Source organism: Rissa tridactyla, chromosome 19 (assembly GCF_028500815.1).
Source record: "Rissa tridactyla isolate bRisTri1 chromosome 19, bRisTri1.patW.cur.20221130, whole genome shotgun sequence".
Lineage (NCBI taxonomy): Eukaryota > Metazoa > Chordata > Aves > Charadriiformes > Laridae > Rissa > Rissa tridactyla.
The window spans coordinates 917,791-932,092 of record NC_071484.1 but is presented as its reverse complement, the minus strand read 5'-3'; the positions used below and the strand labels follow the sequence as shown (position 1 = coordinate 932,092).

At 50.3% G+C, this 14,302-nt stretch overlaps 1 gene segment (V, D, J or C); it reads left to right on the top strand.

The window, feature by feature from the left end:
• The window catches only part of LOC128919457 (T cell receptor alpha variable 1-1-like), a 34,114-nt gene extending 24,609 nt beyond the window's left edge, over positions 1–9,505 (top strand). The window contains 2 exon segments of the V gene segment in view: positions 9,059–9,377; positions 9,481–9,505. Of these exon segments, the coding sequence occupies positions 9,059–9,377; positions 9,481–9,505 (344 nt within the window).
• Positions 9,506–14,302: the final 4,797 nt, after the last annotated feature.

Below are 14,302 nucleotides of genomic sequence, written 5' to 3'. Positions count from 1 at the left end.
GACGGAGTTTAGAAAGCAAGGGGGTCCTTTCTAAACCTCGTGACTCAACGGGAGGGTCTCCCTGACTGCTTGTCTGACCCTGTCCTCTATGCAGGAAATAATCAAGTGTACCGTGTCATCGAATCTCCTAAAACACTGTCGCATTCACTACTAACTTTGTTAAATCATGGGTTTATGTTAATAAACATTTCACTACTCTCTTACTCCGCCTGCAACAGCATGTAACCTGAGGAGGCCCTGGCCTCTGCTGTGCTGTGCTACATGCAGAGCTTGGCTTTCACAGCCGTGTTGTGCTGCACAAATCCCTTGGCCAGAGGACAAACTCAGCCACTTGACTGTAACCGATGAGCCAGTAGGCAGCTCCTGCTCGGTGCCAGTGATTGCACTACCTGCATGTCCTTGCCTCTATCTAAGTATACGGTATGAGGTTCTCGTGTGAACATTGTTTCTGTTTGAAAGCAGAAATGATGAATAGAGCTGTTTTCTTTTATGAAAATCCTCTAAAACTTGATGGACTGGAATGGGGTAACCCTTTCATGGGCAGGACCTGCATGGCGTGCTGTGCCCTGATTAGAGGTGCCGATTTGACAGCACATAGGGCTCCTAGCATCTGAAGGACATAGGATCCTCTATACTGCCTTCTCTTTCTTCATAGTCTTAGTTTAAGAACTGGCATTTTAAGGGATACTTTTCAGAGTCTGATTGATTTTATTCTGCGAATCAGAACAAATGAGCAGCAAAATATTTGGTGTAGTCGGCAGGTCCCAGTGGGAAATGCCTCTGCAGAGAAAGGATAGTGAAGAAGAGATAGACTGAATGCCTGGCTGGCCCCACACACAGTCACGGGGGGCCATCACAAGACACTTGGCCTAGGTGGTTTTCCTGGTGAATTGGAAAATTGACGAGGAATTTCCTGAATGTCCCAGCCCACCTGAAGTAGTAACGTGTTTAGAGAAACATGGGGGTAGAGCAAAGAAAAGGGAAATTGGTGCTGTGCTTGGTTGTTTGTACCGTGCTTGAAGTGGACGTGGGCATGTTTGGAGCTGAAGCAGTGGCCCTGTGTGAGATGCAGGTGCAGCAGCACAAAGGGGTGTGGGCAGCAAATGGTGTGGGGGTGGGGGTGAACATGGTGGCATCCCCCCTTCCCTGCAAACAAGCCCAGGGAAGGGGCATCCCCTCTTCAGCATGGGGACAGGAATGAGGCCAGGGATTGGCATGAGTGGGAATGAACCCTTATGTTCTGCAGGCAGCACCCTCTCGCTACAGGCAATGACACCCCCTGCACCTGCATGCAAAACACAAGAGGAAAAAAGGCCAGCACACCCATTAAAACTGGGGAAAATATCAAAAGAATGCATGAACATTCCCAGGGTAGCCAAACCACGTTCTCATCTGCTCTGCAAATGGATGTTACTTCTGCCTTTCTTTGCCTTTTGAAGAGAGGGTATTTCCCTTCAAGTGAGTCTGGAGACAGGTTCACTACTCCATCACTTCTGATGTCCCAGCCTCAGTGTCTGTAGCCTGAGGGGAATCTGGCTTGTCCCAGAGACATACCCTTCTGCTGCCACATGAGTGTGTTACTGTGGCACTGCTCCCTTTGCAAGGGCAGAGGCTGGGCCCAGACCCTTGAGCAGATCAACAAGGCCAGGCAGGAGCTTCCAACACTGCAGGATTTTTTTTTTTTTTTTGATTGTAATGTGGGAATTCTTTGTTGGGCTGCAGCAATGGGGATGTTCTCTAGTTTTTATCTTTTCCTTCACACGCAGACCTGAGACGTGGAGAGGCTCAATGGCTGGAAAAGCCATGACAGCTTGGACTCTGCTGTGGCTTCTCTGTGTCTTACAGTGAGAAAGAAGCTGACTGAACCCCTGCCAAACCCTTGAGCTCACTAAAGGTGATGGGGCTGGCCAGTGACTTATTCGTTCCTTACCTGTAGGGTCTGAAGGACTTGTCTGGAGTCCTCTAGAGGGGCTGAGAGCTGTTGTCAGGGGTCATGGTTCTCCGTGGAGTGTGTGCATGATTGTGCTCAAGTATGTGTTCCTCTGGCTGTGCTCATGTCTGCATTCGCACACACGTGTAATACACATGCAAATATGAGTGTGCACAAATGTTCTCTGTGTGTGTGTGTGTGTGTGTTTGGGCAGTTGTGTCCATGAGTGTGTATGTATTTGTCATGGTTTAGCCTCAGACGGCAACAAAGAACCACGTGCCGCTTGCTCGGGCCTTCCTAATACAGGAAGAATCAGAAGAAAAAGGCAAGACTCTTGGGTTGAGACAAAGGCAGTTTAACAGAACAGCAAAGGGAACAAGCAAACAATGACAATAACACGGATAGAGGAATATACAAACACGATTAGGGAACCGCCGCTCCCCGCCGCTCACCGACCAGACCCCAGGACGCCCCAGCCCGCTCCAAGCTCGACTTCCTGCCCCCTCCCCCGGCAGCTCAGGGTGGGCATGGCTCGCGTGGCATGGAATACCCGGAAAAATTAACCCTATCCCCGCCAGAACTAGGACATTATCCACCCCTTATTCCATACCATCTATGCCATGCCAAGATCTTACAGGTTCCAATGAATTGCCACCACTTTCCCCTGTCATATATATATATACATATATATTCATGCGGGTATAATGCCCTTAGTTTATGGGCCATCCCTCCAAAGTGTCCATTGAGTTCTTTTAATCCATGGCTTTGGGCTCCATCTGTTAGAACAGTCTCTCAGGGCAGGTGAGATGCTGGGTGGTGCCGTCTGTTGCATGCTGTATTTTTCGGAGCTTGTGACTGGTGCACTCGGTGTGGCTCATGCACACAGTCCGTGGGCTGAAGATGTAGATCTTGAGGAAGTTGCTGGGCGCCAGCTGCTGAGGTCAGTTCTTATGCCATCACCCCCGTGCCTTACTCGTAGTACAACTGATAGCAATTATAGCAATGAGGACATACAGTGACAGTGTTACTTAGTAATTAACAGCACACAATCTGATTCATTGGCTATTCTCGCCCAAAATCAGATCTCCATGAGGTACACATTGGACTTCCCCATCCTTCCGCATCACCCACCAAGTGCACCCAGGTCCTTGGGCAAAAGCAATCCCACGGATGGGTTTGCCTTTGCCTGAGGCAGGACTAACCCAGACTGTCTTCCCTAGCATATTCTTCATGTGCACTAAGGGGACTTTATCCCCTTCTACAGTACGTGGAAGTTTTCATTGGGCAGGGCCAGCCCGATTGGTAGATCCCCTGGTGTTAACTAGCCAGGTAGCTTTTGCTAGATGTGTATCCCAGTGTTTTAAAGTCCCACCACCCATTGCTCTCAGTGTAGTTTTTAACAACCCATTGTATCGTTCTATCTTCCCAGAGGCTGGTGCGTGATAGGGGATGTGATGTACCCACTCGATACCATGCTCTTTGGCCCAGGTGTCTATGAGGCTGTCTCGGAAATGAGTCCCATTGTCCGACTCGATTCTCTCTGAGGTACCATGTCACCACAGGACTTGCTTTTCAAGGCCCAGGATAGTGTTCCGGGTGGTGGCATGGGGCACAGGGTATGTTTCCAGCCATCCAGTGGTTGCTTCCACCATTGTGAGCACATAGCGCTTGCCTTGACGGGTTTGTGGCAGTGTGATATAATCAATCTGCCAGGCCTCCCCATATTTGTATTTCAGCCATCGTCCTCCATACCAAAGAGGCTTCAAACGCTTGGCTTGCTTGATTGCAGCGCATGTCTCACATTCATGGATGACCTGTGCAATAGTGTCCATGGTCAAGTCCACCCCTTGGTCATGAGCCCATCTATATGTTGCGTCTCTTCCTTGATGGCCTGCGGAGTCATGGGCCCATCGAGCTATGAATAGTAGAGATAAAGTACTGGCCATTTTTCTCGCTCGTCAATGTCCAAAGCCAGCTGAATGGCTTTCACCTCTGCAAACTGGCTCGATTCACCTTGTCCTTCACTGGCTTCTGCAACTTGTTGTGTAGGACTCCACACAGCAGCATTCCACTTCCGATGCTTTCCCACAGTCCAGCAGGACCCATCATTGAACAGGGCATATTTCTTCTCATTTTCTGGCAGTTTATTATATGGTGGGGCCTCTTCTGCACGCGTCACCTCCTCCTTTGGTGACATTCCGAAATCCTTGCCTTCTGGCCAGTCCATGATCACTTCCAGAATTCCTGGGCAACTGGGGTTTCCCATTCGAGGTCGCTGTGTGATCAGTGCAATCCACTTACTCCATGTAGCATCAGTTGCATGATGCCTGCTGGGGACCCTTTCTTTGAACATCCAGCCCCAGCAGTCTCACTGGCTTTGTGGAAGAGAGGGGGTGTGGAATATGTCCGAAGGAGAGATGGAAAGAGAGGCAAAGAGAGGAAGGCAAGGAGAGCAAGGCACCTGGGGACACGTGTCTCTCTGAGGTACCAGAATGTGGACGAGAAGCCCCCTTCCAACCTGGATGGCTAAGAAATCGATGGTTTGGAATTCAGGTCTGTCCTTATGCTGGGCTTTACACAAAGACCTGTGAGAGAAGATTCAGGATCTTGCAGGAAATGCAGGACAGCTGGGAGGTTAAGCAATAAATAAGTTGAAATACGGGGGCACAAACTCTGTTTGTCCCCTTCATGTTTGTAACTTCTCTCTGGTCCTGAAAAGTGAGTGCCACGGCTTAGTGTTGCTACGGGTGTTTCAGGGAGACACTTCAAAGACTGAGTTTACCATCAAGTTTACCCCCAGAGCCCACACAGTTATCTCTGGGGTCAAGAGAGTTTCAGTGTCCTCAGGAACTCACACACCTGAGCAAGGTCAGCAAAGGCCACTGTAAGGGCTTGAGGAAGGTGAGAGCAGCTGTGTTACCTTGTGAGATCAAGTCACTTTTACTTTCAAAGGGAAGAAGTAAAAGGGAAAGTGATAAACAAAACACACAATGACACCAATCTCTCAGACGAGGGAGACAAGAAGGGAGCCCATAGCTCTTCAGCCTCTAATGGATGGGCCATTAGGAAACTGCAGGTGTAGCTATGAAGTGGGGGGTGCTGTAGGACTAGGCAACACTTATTAAGGAATGCTTAGGGGAAGGGTCAAAGGTGAGGGGGTAAAAGGGGACTGGGGATGAACAAGTGGAGGAATACAGAGGAGGCAGGATAAAGGGAGGTACCTGCAGGTAAGCTGGGGATGATCAGTGCACTTGTTGGGATGAGCCCTGCCCCTGATCTCCACAGTCCCCCCCTGCCTTCTGCATAAATCCTTTCTTAATCTTCTTTCTGTGTATCTTCACTCCCTTTCCCATGTGCAAATACTGCAAGGTCTGAGTGCCAGTAAATGGAGCAACTGATGTGCAAGAGAGATCTGGGTGCCAGTAACTGGGCAAACAACCAATGGCCATGGGGACTGTAGGCCTGGGTTGCCAGTAACTGGATGGACTGTGGCATGTGGTGCGAGGTCTCAGTGTCAGCAACTGGAGAAGAGGCCTCTGGTCAGAGACCCTGTCGATCTCTGTGCCAGGGGCTGGAGGGACTGGGGTATAAGCAAGGTCTGGGTGCCAGCAACTGGAGAAGGAAGAACGTGTCCCAGGGCTCATATCTCTTGCTGTCAGCAACTGGAGGCACCACACTGCACATGTGTGTGTGAGAGGTCAAAGGACCAATGACTGCAGGGACTTCAGTGTGTTTTCTCCTGGGTGAATTGAACCTGACATGCATGGGTGATTATGTGGACTCTACCAGCATATTTCAAGCTGGCCCAGCCAGGGAGTGGGAGAAAAAGCTGTATCTAAAGTCTGAGACAGAGATGGGTAAGTGAGCTCAAGGCTAGTGCATGGCTATTAGAGAGCCTGATATGGTGGTAATATCTGAGGGATCTGCAATTGTGAGGGTGGTTGTGAGAGGAGCGGGTGATTGCATGTATCTGTCTGTTGGAGAAAAACAGCCTAGTCTAGCCAGAGACCCCAGTGCTGGGTAAGAGGGCCCAGGCTGCAGGCAGGGCTATTGGATGGGCTGAGGGCCTGTGTTGGTATTTGAGACACGCACAAATGTGGGTGTGCTTGTGACTCCAGAGGGTGAGGGGGTGTGTGTTAGAACTAGGGAAGTGCATGTCACAGCCGTAATGGAGTCAGTCAAACAAAGGGACACTTTAATGATGAAGAGACCGGAGCATCTCTGGTAGGCTGAGAGAACTGGGCCCGTTCAGCCCCAAGAAGAGAAGGCTCAGGGGAGATCTCATCAAGGCATACAAATAGCTGAAAGGGAGCTGTGAAGAAACTGGAGCCGGGCTCTTCTCCATCACGTCCAGTGACAGGACAAGAGGCATTTAGCACACACTGAAACAACGGAGGCTCCGTCTGAACCCCAGGAAACCCTTTTTCACTGGGAGGGTGAGGGAGCCCTAGCACAGGGTGGCCAGAGAGGTTGTGGTGTCTCCATCCCTGGAGGAATACAAAATCCATCTGACTATGGTCCTTTGCACCCAGGTCTAGGTCACGCTTCCTGAGGTGGTGTGTGGACCTGCTGACCTCCATACGTCCCTTCCAAACTTACCAATTCTGTGTTTCTGTAACATGAGACATGAGGAGAGTCTGAGAGGACTGGCCTTCCTCAGCCTTCAAGAAAGAAGCTAAAGATGAGGGTTTTTTCCTAATACTTGATTGGAGCATGAAGAGCCAGTTGGAGCCAAACACTTCTTGAGAACAGTGACAGAAAGAAAGGCAATGGCCATGGCTTGAAATAGGGGCAATTCCTACTGGAAATTTGTAATTGTGGGGCGTTTTTGCAGTATTGTTGGAGATAGATCCCATTAAGAATGGGACTCCACCTCCACAGAGTCTTGATTAAAATACCATTAATTGGAGAAAAGACAAGAAGGTAAAAGGTGACAGCATGGGTGATATTATGCCCATCCAGATGCTGGGAACCCTGACGTATGAAGCACAAGGTGGAGGTCGAGTTGAGGTTTAGCACATAGTGTGAATCCTGCCCATGCTGAGATTCATCTTAGGCATTGTCATCTCTGGAGTTTTCATGGGATATGCTTGTACATAAACCACTCCCAAGTCTACTGTTGAGCAAAAGGGCATTTATATGAAAGCACAGTGCTTCACTCCTAGATCAAGACAAGGACGTGTTTGTGGCAGCGTTGCCAAGTTTTCCCAGTGATATATACAGTTCAGCACAGCACAAGTCTGGGCCTACTCGGGTCGGGTTAACTTAACGACAATGAACAGTTGGTTCTCTCTGCCATGAGTGGTGCATGGGATCACTCTGGAGTTCCTGTGGCAAGGGGGTGGGAGTAGGGGTCCCCACCTGCAGTACCCCCACCCCTTCACATGCCCTTTCAGCTGTGGGCACAGGGCTGCCCTATCCCCAGCCCTCACAGGGCAGCACCCCAATGGGTGTCCCATGTTCTCCCTGGGAGTGGGGGTGGCCCACTCATCCCTCATTCTCTTCCTTGCTGAACTTATACCCTTTTTGTTAGAGTAAATTGTTCTTATCATCTCTGGGTTTGTGGCATCTACACAGCAGTTCTGGAGCCACGTTCCTTTCTCACTCTGTGGGTTATCTCACCAGAACAGGACCAAGGCAGAAGCCCTGGGCTGCTGCACAGCAGGGTTCATCTCGTATTTGGGGGGATATGGGGGAGAGTTGTTGTTCCCAGGAAGCTGAGGAAATAAAGGGGAGAAGTGAGAGAAATGGAAGAGACTTCTGTTCCCAAAGGAAATAGCAGTGTCCCAAGAGAGCTGAGGCCCCCATGGAAAGTTCTGAAACCTCACTGTGGAAGAAACCCCTGACCTTATAAGTGGCCAAGCAGTGGGAGTGCAGAAGAGCAGGGAATTCTAGCTGGGGAGGTGAGGACTCCACCTTGAGCACACTGGGAACAGCCCCTTCCCACCACAGGGGCCCCAAGAGCCCACAGGGCCTCTTCATGGGGAAACGCTGAGAATGCCACTGGCTGAGGGAGCCACAGTGTTGCTGCTGGAGGAGGGAGGAACCCAGAAGCAGCACTTGAGGCACAGGAAGAACAGATCGCTGCTCTTCCCCGCTTCCTCCTTTGCTCCCCCAACAGCGTTGTTTCCGGCAGCTCTGTTACCTCGGGCCTGGGAGGGGCTTTCCTGACTCTCTCTCACTCGACAAAGAGGTGGTTTGATGTCGACATGCACCTCGGATCTCTTGTCCTCACGGCCTTCCTGGGGCAACTGCTGGGTAAGTCCTGGTTTTCTATAAATGCATCCTTCTTCTGCCAAGGAAACCCTTGCCAGCCTGACCAGAGAGCTACTTCTAAAACACTGTGGAATACCAGCTCACGTTTGTGGTTTTGCAGCACTTCTCTCAAGATCCTCTACTTTTGGAAATGAATAGAGAGAGAAGAGATACCTCAGACCTCTTCTGCTGCTCTTCTCTCGCCTTCAATGCCTTTCTCTCTGCCCCTCCCTTCTGATCCACCTGCTCTCACCACAGGAGATGTCAGCTCTCTCTGCATTCTCATATTTCTCCCTTTCCAGTGCAAATTGGCAGAACTCGTCAAAGCTGCCTCAAGGACCCTCATGCTCTCATACCACCGGCATTAACTGGATGTCCCATTCTGCCTCCTGGCTGGATTATGTCTGCCATGCCTTCCAGTTTTCTTCTGGTCGTTGACACAGCCAGGCATCCCACTTTCTGCAATTCAGCTCAGCATTGCAGGTCCTCAGGGAGCTACAAGCCCTTGGAGATGACAGGCATAGTGAAACAGGATGCATCTTTTTGCCATAGCTCCATAGATGCCTCAACATGCTGGAGTTGTACTGGTCCCAGCACACAAAGGCCAGGCATGACAGGCTGTTCCCTGGATCTCTGGGCAGTAGGAACAGGAGCAGGCAGGAGGAGCAGGGACACAGCACAGCTCAAGTTTCACACTGGGCTCAGAACCATGAGCTGCTGCCCAAAACTCCTCTGGACCTGGCTGTCCCCAGAACTCAGAATTTTCCTGCAGGGCAAGGGAGAGGCAGACTTCTCTGCCTGGGTTTTGAATCCTCTCCTAGTTTCTTTCCTAGGGCCATTCCTTCAGCGCTGCTGACCTTCACTTTCTTCCAGGCACCATGGGCCAGGTCACTGTCACCCAGCAAGAAGGACAAGTCACAGTGAAGCAGAGAGACACCTTCCAAACAACCTGCACATACCAGACTTCCAACTTTTATGCCTTGCTTTGGTACCAGCAGAGGAAAGGCCAAGGTCCCCAGCTGGTCTCCTATCACACAACTGCTGGCCGCAAGCCCAGTGGACGATTCACCACCGTGCTGAACACCATGGAGAAATACAGCCTCCTGCAGCTGGAGGAAGTCAAGCTCTCTGACAGTGCCTTGTACCTCTGTGCTGTGCAAGACACCGTGGTGCAGGGAGCTTCCTTGGCTGTGCAAGAACCCAGGGGAGGGAGGGGATGTGTCTGTGCAAGGCTGAGGGTGAGGGAAGGGGCTGTCAGGTGTCCCCTGGCAGTGCTGCTTCCCCTCTACACCCAGGAGTCTGCAGGACAAGATCCTGTGATGGAATGTTTTCTGTCCATTCCAGACATCAATTTATGCAACCATGGACTTAAATATTCTCATACTACACTAAATGAAGGCACAGTCTTCCTATAGCCAATTGTCGTGGTTTAGCCTCAGACGGCAACAAAAAACCACGTGCCGCTCGCTCACGCCTTCCTAATACAGGAAGAATCGTAAGAAAAAGCAAGACTCTTGGGTTGAGACAAAGGCAGTTTAACAGAACAGCAAAGGGAACAGGCAAACAACAACAACAACACGGATAGGGGAATATACAAACACGATTACGGAACCGCCGCTCCCCCGCCACTCGCCGCCGCTCGCCTGCCGGACCCCGGACGCCCCAGCCCGCTTTTAAGCAGCAACTTCCTGCCCCCTCCCCCGGCAGCTCAGGGTGGGCGTGGCTCACATGGCATGGAATACCAGGAAAAATTAACCCTATCCCCACCGGAACCAGGACACCAATGCATTGGAAGTCTGATAAAACACAAGCAGCACACACATGAGCCATTGCATGTACATATTAGCGATTTGTCTTCACCACTCTTAATAACCACAGGCACATCCATCCTCCCCGGCAACAACTGAATTTGTCTTGTCTCGAGATGGAGACGCCTTAAAACTGGTTCCATTGTGTTATTTCCCTCTTGAACATTGGCCATGGCAGTTGATGTAAAGAGATGCTGTACCTTTTCTTTACGTAGGCAGATCTCGGCATGGGGCATCCATGGGCCTTCATTCCTCTGTTCTCGCTGGGGACATTAAACATTTTGATGGGAGCTTCTTGATTCCTCCTGCTCATCTGCTGTCATGAGCTGGCACTTGGGAGCAGCTGACACGGGTTTAGTGTGGACAAATGGTTCCTCACCAACCTCATTGCTTTCCATGAGGAGGTGACAGGCACTGTGGGAAGGGGAGGGGCACTGCCTGGGGTGTGCCTTGACTTCATCAAGATCTTTGACATACCCTCACGGGTGCCCACACATGTACCCCTATAGGCACACCAAGGTATGCACACTCACAGGCATGCACACACCCTGATATGTGTGCACACAAAGTCTCACACACCTGGGCACAACCACACACCTGAGCTTGCACGTACCCAAAGAGTAATTCAAATGTGTGCACTTATAAGGAGGTGTGTGCACACATTTCCAAAGGAGACCATGTGCAGGCACAGCTACACCCCCAATACCAACAAATACACAAAGATATACAAGCACAGGTGCTTACACACATGCATACTCCTAGCACGCATGATTTACGTGCACACTGATGTACAGAGATGTACTGAGATGAATGCACATATCCTCGCACACACACCTATGCCCACACACTCATATATGCAGACCAACGTCACACCCATCCATGCACACCTTCATGAAAGCAGGTACATGCACTAAAATATATACACACTCATGAACAGGTGTGACCAAACACACACACCATTTGTGCACACTTGCACATACATTATCTCAGGCATGAGTGCACACACAGACACACATATGTATGAATACACACACGAGCACAGCAAGAGGGTCATGAATGTGATAACAAACATGCACACAGATAACCACGAAGCCCAGTGCCAGCTCTCAGCCCCTCAGGATGAGTCTAGACAAGTCCTTCAGATCCCAGTCAAGGCAATGAATCAGGCACCATCAGCTTTAGGAGCTCAGGAGCTTGACACTGGTTCAGTCAGCTGTTTTCTCACAAGAAAAGAGAGAGAAACCACAGTGGAGTCCAAGCTGTCTTGGTCTTTCCAGAGACTGGGCCTCCTCTTGTCCCAACTCTGTGGGTCAGGGGTAACATAAAATCTAGACAACATCCATATGGCTGCAGCCACAAAGAATCCCTGCATCAGAAATGAGAAAATTCTTACAGCCTTAGAAATCCCAGCTGTCCTAAGTGATCTCCTTGAAGGAGATGTGTTGGGGTGGGACCATCCCTAGCTCTGTGGGACCATCCCTAGCTCTGTAAAGGGAATGCTGCCTCACAGGACAGCAGAGCGTGGCACACCTGGGACAAGCCAGACTCCCCACAGGTTGCAAACACTGAGGCTGGGGCACCAGAAATGACACTGACTGATCACAGTAAGAAAGGCACTCAGCCTCTTCAAAGCATCCCTTAAAATGCTATTTGTTAGCATTAAGACTAGAAAGAAAGAGAGGACCAGTATAGATAACCTGACAGCCCTTCAGATGATGGAACCCAGAACTGCGCTACATCATTTGCTGTCACAGAATGAGAGAATCACAGAATGGCTGAGGTTGGAAGGGAGCCCTGCAGGTCATCTGGTCCAACCTCCCCGCTCAAGCAAGGGCACCTAGAGCCAGTTGCCCAGGATGGTGTCTAGGTGGCTTTTGAATATCTCTAAGGAAAGAGCCTTGGCAACCTCCCTGGGCTAGCCAGGCCAGTGCTCTGTCACTCCCACAGCACAGGACAATGTGTTGTCCCCTTGACAGGGCACAGGACACTGTGCAGATCTCATCCACAGAAGGGTTACACAGCTTTGGTCAATCATGATTTCAGATCATTTTCGTCAAAGGAAACAGATCTTGTCATCGTTTCTGCTGTCAACAACTACGACCCTGCCAGAAGTGTATTGTACACGAACAAGTATCAGCAGCTTTCACGTCCTTATTTCTTGGGGTGTAAATCAAGGAGTTCAGCAAGGGAGTAAGAAAGGTGTAAAGAACAGACGCTGTTCTGTCAGTAGATGGTTTAAATCACCATTAAAAAGAAAAGAAAGAAAAGAGCTTTTGGCTACAGTGCCCTTAATTGGAGCTGTAAAACCCACATGGATCCTGTGCCCTTTTCCTGCCCTTCCAGGATCATTTTTGTAGGGCTGGCCATCCTAAGGGCTGTTCCCTGTATTAGCACTCTAGACATTCTGCAAAACAAATCATGTTCCAGAGCATCACACCCATCACCGCACAACCCCAGAGCAGTTCTGGCCATAGCAAGAGGGACACCCTTCCTCAAGAGCTCATGGGGATGCTGACACCTCAGGGACTCCTGCCTTCCTGGGCATTTGTGGGCAGAGATAACAGCAAGGCAACGCCTGATGGTCACTGGCAGCAGAGCAGCTCAGGATATGTTCCTCAGCTCTAAGGGATGGTGCTCAAGGGAGGAGCCACTGCAGGCTGTCCCAACCTCCCACTCCTCTGAGAATGGAGACGGGTCTCCTTGTGCCCTCACCCCCTTCCACCCCAGAGCAACACCTGTCTCCTTTGGCAGCCTGGGGAGTGTCCACAGAGGGAAGGACTACATGGAGGCCAGGCTTGAATGCAGCAGAACTTTAATGAGTCCAAAGAGGGAGACAAAGTCACTCCAGGTGGGGACCATGGAGACTCTGTTGTCCTTGACCGTGGAGAAGCTCTTGCATGATGTCTGTCTGCTTGCCCTGTAGAAAGAAAGGAGAAAGATGGTTCCCGCCATGCTGGTATTAGTGGGACCTTGCTGCAAAGGGGAACCAAAGCAAAAAAGGAAAAGGGAAAGAAAAGCAAAGCCATTCAGCTACACTGCAAACACATCCTAAATGTTGATCCCTTGCCCAGCATTATAGAATCACTTAGCTTGGAAAAGACCCTTGGGATCATCGAGTCCAACCATCAACACCACTCTACAAAGTTCTCCCCTACACTATATGCCCTAACACCACATCTAAACAACTCTTAAACACATTTGGGGATGGTGATCCCACCGCCTCCCTGGGCAGCCTATTCCAGTGTCTGACCACTCTTTCTCTGAAGAATTTCTTCCTAATGTCCAGTCTAAACCTACCCTGCTGCAGCTTGAAGCTATTCCCTCTTGTTCTATCGCTAATTACCTGTGAGAAGAGACCAGCACCAACCTCTCGACAATGTCCTTTCAAGTAGTTGTAGAGAGCGATGAGGTCTCCCCTCAGCCTCCTCTTCCTCAAACTAAACAGTCCCAGCTCCTTCAATTGCTCCTCATCAGATTTATTCTCCAGGCCCTTCACCAGCTTCGTTGCCCTGTTCTGCACTCGCTCCAGCAGCTCGATATCTCTCTCATATTGAGGTGCCCAGAACTGGACACAGTACTCAAGGTGTGGCCTCACCAGTGCTGAGTACAGGGGGACAATCACCTCCCTACTTCTGCTGGTCACACTATTTCTAATACAAGCCAGGATGGCATTGGCTTTCTTGGCCACCTGGGCACACTGCTGGCTCATGTTCAGCCGCTTGTCAATTAGAACCCCCAGGCCCTTTTCTGCCAGGCAGCTCTCCAGCCACACTGCCCCAAGCCTGTAGTGATGCATGGGTTTGTTCTGGCCCAAGTACAGGACCTGGCAGTTGGCCTTGTTGAAGCTCATACCGTTAGCGTTGGCCCATCGATCCAATCTATCCAAGTCTCTCTGTATAGCCTCCCTATCCTCATGCAGATCAACACTCCTGCTTAACTCGGTGTCATCTGCGAACTTACTGATTATACACTCCATGTCCTTATCAAGACCATCAATAAAGATGTTGAACAGAAATGGTCCCAACACTGTGCCCTGAGGAACACCACTTGTGACTGGCCGCCAGCTGGATTTAAGTCCATTGACCACCACTCTTCGGGACCGTCCATCCAGCCAGTGCTTGATCCAGCAGATTGTATGCTCTTCCAGGCCATGAGCAGCCAGTTTTTCCATGAGAATTCTATGCGGAACAGTATCAAATGCTTTTTGAAAGTCTAGGTAGACAATATCCACAGCCTTTCCCTCATCCAATAATTGGCTCATCTTGTCATAGAAGGAGATCAGGTTCGTCAGGCAGGACCTACCTTTCAT